Genomic DNA, 7,554 nt, shown 5'->3' with positions numbered 1-7,554 from the left:
TTCAGCTCATGTTTTTTTATCCAAAACGTCAAAGAGAACATCCAGCTGAATATGTCATGGAATATGAACTGAACCAAAAGTTTGGCTTCGTAAATATAACTCAGGACATTTACTATCTAAAAGGATATATTGTATCATTCAGCTAAGGAGAGGCTTGCACAGCTGCATACAAATCAAAGATTGTAGACTTTGAGTTAAGGACCAACTCCTTTTCACCTTCCCCACTGATCATCCACCTAACCCCTAGTTTTATTTAAGCTCCACTAAAAATCTACACATTGCTTAGACTTGTCCACATTACTTTCAGAAGAACCCAACAAAAAGTCCTGTCAATGGAATGGGCTTGGGCTCTCCCAGGCCAGGCAAATGAGTGTCAGCCCGGAGGCTTCTGAGCACCACATCAAGGAATTCTCACCACATTTCTCAGGAAACCCTTGCAGATGATGGGGATCAACCACCTAGTCCTTGCACTGTGTTCACGCTCCCCAGTGACAGAGCCACAGGACACCTTCCATGACTTCCCCATGTGGAGACTCCTCTCTGCTTCATCCTCCACCCAGAGCCAACTGCTCAAGTAGTTTTCCATTCCAGGCTTTTCTCTCACCTTCTGAGAATCTGGGCCCTGCCACCACCCGGCTTCATAACAATCAGCTCCCACAGAAGCACCTGCAGTTTCCCAAAGCCCAAAACTGCCTTAGCTCAGAGCCTTTTTACTCAAAGCCTCCATCTGGAGTCTCACCTCCCCACTCCTTTTGAAACTTACTCTTTAGATTGTAGAGAAAATCTTACCACATTCCTGATATGGCGTCTGTAGCTACACTCTACCGTTTTAGGGGTAGGGATAAGTCTTGCTTTTAATAGTAACTTCACTATTAACGGTAACTTCTATGAGCAAATGCTGATATGATGGTCATCAAATAAACGAGTCACAGGCACTTTTATTTATTACAATTTACTTTTTGCTGCTTTCTTACATAAGCCAAGCAAACCAGGTATGTATCTTTACTTTTCAAGAACAACAAACTAAAGGGCCTGAGGAAATGCAAATATTAACAATCCTTTACTTTGTTCCAGTATTTAACTGTAGAGTTCCTTCACAGTTTCAAGAAAATTCCTACAGCAATACCACATTCACCTGTGACACATCACAAAATGAGGCAGGTGTTCCCAATGTGGTGTGTTTGTGTGTTTTTGTTTTTACAAAATATCAAACTGTTACTCTTAAACCAGATAAACAGCAATACATGTGTGACTAATATTTGTAAACTAAGATTCTGAAGCTATTTAAACCTGTTATTAATAGGAAAAGCATTTGAAAAATACCCAAAAGGAAAACAGGTAAATCCCTTAACCGCCCATATGGAACAGAAGTGCAAACAGCACTGTGTTCTCTCCAGCCTCACCCGAGCCCTCCACCACGTAGAAACTCGACCGCCTCTTCAAACTCAGAGGGAATAATCTACCCCAGACTTCACTCAGAAGAGAAGCTGGGGGACACGACACTGGAGCTTGCACTGTCTGTGGCAGTGGAGTCATCTGTGCTGTCAATTATGGCCTGGGCTCTCTCTTCCACATCTTTCAAAGCCTCCTTGTACGAGGGTGGAAAGGAAATAGGGACGGTATTGTTGAGCATGGCCAAAAACTCCACTACTTTCCTCTTACTGATTTCTGAATGAGCTCTTGGACCCCACAGGAATTCGTAACGTGGAGGAGCAGTGTTGGGCACCTCCCGGTACTCTAGGTAATGTTCCTGCACCCAAACTTTAGTGAGGAGCTCTCTGGGCTCCCCAAAGATAAAGTGCTCCCTCCCAGCACGCACCCCTATTCCACTCAGCACATCCCAGATGACCGCCTCAGAGGCACAGGTGCCCTTCATGAAGATGATACTCAGAACAAGAAACAAGAGGTGGTTCTGGGGCACGCCCTGCTCATCACTCACACTCCCCTCACAGCTGAGCTCTAATGTGTTTACAAAGACGTAGGAGTCCTCAGGGCCCACCTCTCTCAGGGAAATGCCAAAAAGAATCTCTATGAACTCACGGGCTTTCCTGAAGATCATAGGAAAGTAGCCCCTGTACCTGTTGATGACATTTGTCACCATCTCTGCCTTTGTGACAGGCTGCTTCGCTTGATATTTGAGGAGAAGAAACCGCACCAATTCGTCCACCTTTTCATCCAGTGTATAAGTGAACAAGGGCTCGCTCTCTATCAAGGACTCACTGTCTGTCAAGGACTCGCTCTCTAGCAAGGTGTCTGAGGTGCTTGTATCTTCATCTACTGGGCTGCTGGACTCTTCACTGACTGGGCTCAAGGAAGTGGAGGAGAAGGAGCTCACAGCACTCTGGAGAGGAGACTGGGCAGGCCCCTCAGGAGGACTCTGAGGACACTCAGGGGAACTCTGGGAAAGACTCAATGAAGTGGACGAGAAGGAGCTGACAGGACTCTGGAGAGGACGCTGCGCAGGCCCCTCAGGAGGACTCTCAGGACTCTCAGGAGAACTCTGGGAAAGACTCAATGAAGTGGATGAGAAGGAGCTGACAGGTCTCTGGAGTGGAGACTGGGCAGGCCCTTCAGGCGGACTCTGAGGACTCCCATGAGGACTCTGCAGAAGACTCGCTAAAGTGTAGGAGAAGGAGCTGAGAGGTTTCTGGAGAGGAGACTGAGCAGGCCCCTCAGGGGGTCTCTGAGGTCTCTCAGGGAAACTCTGGAGAAGACTCAGTGAAGTGGAGGAGGAGCAGATAATCACAGGACTCTGGAGAGAAGACTGGGAGTCCTCCCCCTGAGGAGGACTGTGAGGAAAGCGGAGAGGAGACAAGGAGACCTCCCACTCAGGAGGACTCTGAGGAGTCTGGAGAGGAGACTGGGAATCCTCCCCGTCAGGAGGACACGGAGGAATCTGGAGAGGAGACAGGGAGGCCTTCCTCACAGGAGGACTATGAGGAAACTGGAGAGAAGACAGGGAGTCCTCCCCCTCAGGAGGACATTGAGGAATGTAGAGAGGAGACAGGGAATCCTCCCCCTCAGGAGGACTCTGAGGTCTCTTGACAGGAGACTGGGAGTCCGTCCCCTCAGGAAGGCTCTGAGGACTATAGAGGGGAGACTGGGCAGGCCCCTCAGGAGGGCTCTGAGGACTCTCAGGGAAACTCTGGGGAAGACTCAATGAAGTGGAGGAGGAGCAGATGCTTACAGGACTCTGGAGAGAAGACTGGAAGTCCTCCCCCTGAGGAGGACTATGAGGAAAATGGAGAGGAGACAGGGAGTCCTCCCACTCAGGAAGGCTCTGAGGAATCTGAAGAGGAGACTGAAAGTCCTCCCCCTGAGGAGGACTATGAGGAAAATGGAGAGGAGACAGCGAGTCCTCCCACTCAGCAGGAATCTGGAAAGGAGACTGGAAGTCCTCCCCATCAGGAGGACACGTATGAGTCTGGAGAGGAGACAGAGAGTCCTCTGACTCAGGAGGACTCTGAGGAATCTGGAGATGACACAGGGCGTCCTCCCCCTCAGGAGGGCTCTGAGGACTATGGAAAAGAGACTGGGAGTTGTCACCCTCAGTAGGGCTCTGAGGAATCTGGAGAGGAGACTGGGGAAAACCCTCAAAAGTACTTTGAGAACTCTCAGGGGAACTCTGGAAAAGACTCAGTAAAGTGGAGGGGAAGGAGGAGCTCACAGGAATCTGGAGAGGAGACTGGGGAAAACCTTCAAAAGGACTTTGAGTACTCTCAGGGGAACTGTGGAACAGACTCAATAAAGTGGAGGAGATGGAGGAGCTCGCAGGATTCTGAAGAGGAGACTGGACGTCCTCCCACTCAGGAGGACTCTGAGGAGTCTGGAGAGGAGACTGGGGATCCTTCCTGTCAGTAGGACACGGAGGAATCTGGAAAGGAGACAGGGAGGCCTCCCTCACAGGAGGACTATGAGGAAACTGGAGAGAAGACAGGGAGTCCTCCCCTTCAGGAGGACTCTGAGGAATGTAGAGAGGAGACAGGGAATCCTCTCCCTCAGGCGGACTCTGAGGACTCTGGAGAGGAGACTGGGAGTCTGTTCCCTCAGGAGGGCTCTGAGGAATATAGAGAGGAGACTGGGCAGGCCCCTCAAGAGGACTCTGAGGACTCTCAGGGAAACTCTGGGGAAGACTCAATGAAGTAGAGGAGGAGTAGATGCTCACAGGACTCTGGAGAGAAGACTGGAAGTCCTCCCCCTGAGGAGGACTGTGAGGAAAGCGGAGAGGAGACAAGGAGACCTCCCACTCAGGAGGACTCTGAGGAGTCTGGAGAGGAGACTGGGGATCTTTCCCGTCAGTAGTACACGGATGAATCTGGAGAGGAGACAGGGAAGCCTCCCTCACAGGAGGACTATGAGGAAACTGGAGAGAAGACAGGGAGTCCTCCCCTTCAGGAGGACTCTGAGGAATGTAGAGAGGAGACAGGGAATCCTCCCCCTCAGGAGGACTCTGAGGTCTCTGGAGAGGAGACTGGGAGTCCGTCCCCTCAGGAAGGCTCTGAGGACTATAGAGAGGAGACTGCGCAGGCCCCTCAGGAGGACTCTGAGGACTCTCAGGGAAACTCTGGGGAAGACTCAGTGAAGTGGAGGAGGAGCAGATGGTTACAGGACTCTGGAGAGAAGACTGGAAGTCCTCCTCCTGAGGAGGACTATGAGGAAAATGGAGAGGAGACAGGGAGTCCTCCCCATCAGGAGGACTCTGAGGACTATGGAGAGGAGACTGGGAGTTGTCTCCATCAGGAGGACTCTGAGGATTCTGGAGAGGAGACTGGACAAAACCCTCAAAAGTACTTTGAGAACTCTCAGGGGAACTCTGGAAAAGACTCAGTAAAGTGGAGGGGAAGGAAGGGCTCACAGGAATCTGGGGAGGAGACTGGGGAAAACCCTCAAAAGGACTTTGAGTACTCTCAGGGGAACTCTGGAATAGACTCAATAAAGTGGAGGAGAAAAAGGAGCTCGCAGGATTCTGGAGAGGAGACTGGATGTCCTCACCCTCAGGAGGGCTCTGAGAAATCTGGAGAGGAGACAGGGAGTCCTCCCCCTCAGGAGGACTCTGAGGATTCTGGAGAGGAGACTGGGAGTCGTCGCCCTCAGGAGGACGCTGAGGAATCTGGAGAGGAGACTGGGTGGCCTCCCCCTCAGGAGGACTCTGGAGAAGACTCGGGGAGTCCTCCTCCTCAGGACGACTCTGACGACTCTCAGCGGAACTCTGGAGAAGACTCGGCATCCCAGCAGCAGGCATCTCTTTGTCCCCTGGAGAACGCAGAATCAGAGAAGAGGATGAGGATGAGAAGGAAGAAGAGGAGGAGGAGGAGGAGGAGGACGAGGAGGAGGGGAATAAAAAGTGGAAAGAGGAAGAGAAAATGGAGGAGGCTTCCTCCTGTCCCTCATCTGGGGGATCCTCTGCATCTACCAACTCCAGTGTGAAATTTGGCTTCTGGAAGCCTTGCTCAAAGCTGGGGCATGAAAGGTTTGGAGAGAGAGGCATGATGAATATTGTTCAGCAGCAGCAGGTAAACGTGTGAGCAGGAATGGGTATGATAGGATCCCACAGGACTGAGGGAGAGAGGGACAGTGCCAGTGGCCTCAGCTGAGAAACTCACCCATGATGGCTCTGACAAAGGCCGGCTTACAGCTCTTCTTCTCTTAAGGTGTGCTCTAGGGCCTCACAGGTCGCCTGTCTTTCTAGGAGGTTTGTCTCCTGGGAACCTGTAGGAGGATGTGAGAAAGCACCTCAGGGCACAGCTGGCAGGCAGAGTCTGAGGCACCAGGAATGACAGTGGGTGGCTACGGGCTGGGTGCTGCCAGGTCTGCCCTGTTTCTGGGGGTAGGGCCCTTGGTACAGAGTCAGGCTGTGCACTCACCTTGACTCCTGGCAGTGCCTGGGCCTCCTCTGCTGTGGTGCTTTTAGGATGTATGTGTCCCTCACACCCAGGTCTTCAACTCCTGGTTCCTGGAGCACCTGCAAGAGGAAGTGAGGGAGACCCTCCAGCTATGACGGCAGCTGGGACTGGCCAGACTCCCAGATTCCCACAGTTCTGAGGTTCGTGGCCCCCTCAGCATTCAATTAGCATTGTCACATGTTCTCAGACAGGGCCAGGCCCCCACCAGTCTGCTGGCCTGAGGCAAAACCTCAGGTGAAACTCCACAGTGCTGAGAGCAGTGGGAGGTAATGAGGTGGCAGCCACCTCCCAGCACTCTACCACGGGGGTGATTCGGGTGGCCTCACGTCTGATGCACATGTGACCCCTCAGTCCTCACTCTTCTCCCCAGCAGGGTCTGGGAGTCTTCCCTCTGCCGGCTGCAGGCAGCTCCCCATGCTGACTTGCCAGGGGACCCCCAGAACAAGGCCTCCCCTTCCCCGTCCCCTACACCCCTCACCCAGCAACGAGAGGGCGGCCGCTCAGCCTGAGCCGACTGGGGAGCTCTAGGAGGGCTGATTTGAGGAGCAGGGTGGGAATCTCCGGGAATCCATCCTCTGAGGTGGGGGTTCCCCGATCCTCCTCAATGTCTTCCTATTTATTCCCTAGCGGGCCGGCATCTCCTCCCTTCCTCTGCCGTGAGGACCCGTCCCTCAGCCCTCGGCTACCATCTTCCTTTCCGCGAACTACAAGTCCCACGGCAGGGGTACAGCAAGCCGGGCGGCTTCTCTCTGTGGTGGGGGGGGTCCCTCAGTTCTCCCTCGGGGCCCTCACCTTGAAGACTGGATAGGTTTAAGGCTCTTCCCTCTGCTGACCTGAGACGAGCCTCGTCACAAAATACCTCAGGTTCTTCAGCCTCCCAAGATGGACGCCGGAAAGCACATCCGGGAACCCTGCCGGGGATGATCAGGACTGACAGCAGGGCTAGCGTGGGGCGGGGCCTCCTCTCAGAGGAGCAACCACCCCCCACTTGTCAGCCTCCTTTCCATCCCTTCCTTCCCACCTCCAGGATGTGCTCCTGCCCTTCCTGCTCACTCCCTAAGCCTTGCCGGACTCTTGCTCCCACCTCCCCAGTCCTTGACACTCACACCCCACCTTTTCCTAGGGCTAACAGCAGGGAGTGGCAGGGTGCAGCCTGCGCCTCCCCTCCGTGTTGGGAGGTTGCTGTCCTTCGACAGAGTTCTCTTCTTGTTGCGTGACCAGCCCTGGTGCAACTCCCTCTGCTTAACCGAAGCTGCCCCCATCAGAGATAATCTCCCCTCTAGCTGACTCCCAAAGTGGAAGTCAGAAAGTTGTAAATCTGGGGACCCTGATGGGCTCCTCCAGAGCTGGCAGCAGGCACAGGGGCAGGATAGGGGGCACTACCGGTCATGGATGTTCCCTTCCTGCCTTCCTGGGAGGCTGTGCCTGGACTCCTGAAATGGCCTGGGCTCCCTGTCTCTGTGCATCTTTCACCTCCAAATAAGCCCCTCCCATCCCTGAGACCTGCAACGTGCAAGAGAGGTCGAATCACATCCCTCCACAGGGGGGTATGGCCTCCCAGGCCCCAGGTAGCGCTCTGCTGCCCTCCGCCTGAAATGGGCGTGGGAAGGACTCTCCGTCTTTCTCAACCGATTATTCTTGGCATGGCCTC

The 7,554-nt window shown here is 53.5% G+C and overlaps 1 protein-coding gene across 1 annotated transcript; it reads right to left on the bottom strand.

Moving 5' to 3' along the window:
- Positions 1 to 936: 936 nt before the first annotated feature.
- LOC699178 (uncharacterized) lies at positions 937 to 6,810 on the bottom strand. The gene is made up of 4 exons (XM_028842029.2): positions 6,696 to 6,810; positions 5,865 to 5,962; positions 5,604 to 5,709; positions 937 to 5,253 (listed from the first exon to the last, which is right to left on the bottom strand). Exons 3-4 carry the CDS (start codon positions 5,605 to 5,607, stop codon positions 1,472 to 1,474), a joined length of 3,786 nt encoding a protein of 1,261 aa, XP_028697862.2. The 5' UTR covers positions 5,608 to 5,709; positions 5,865 to 5,962; positions 6,696 to 6,810; the 3' UTR covers positions 937 to 1,471.
- Positions 6,811 to 7,554: the final 744 nt, after the last annotated feature.

Source organism: Macaca mulatta, chromosome X (genome assembly GCF_049350105.2).
Source record: "Macaca mulatta isolate MMU2019108-1 chromosome X, T2T-MMU8v2.0, whole genome shotgun sequence".
Taxonomy (NCBI): Eukaryota; Metazoa; Chordata; class Mammalia; order Primates; family Cercopithecidae; genus Macaca; species Macaca mulatta.
The sequence above is the reverse complement of the archived record's forward strand: the minus strand, read 5'-3'. Positions and strand labels throughout refer to the sequence as shown.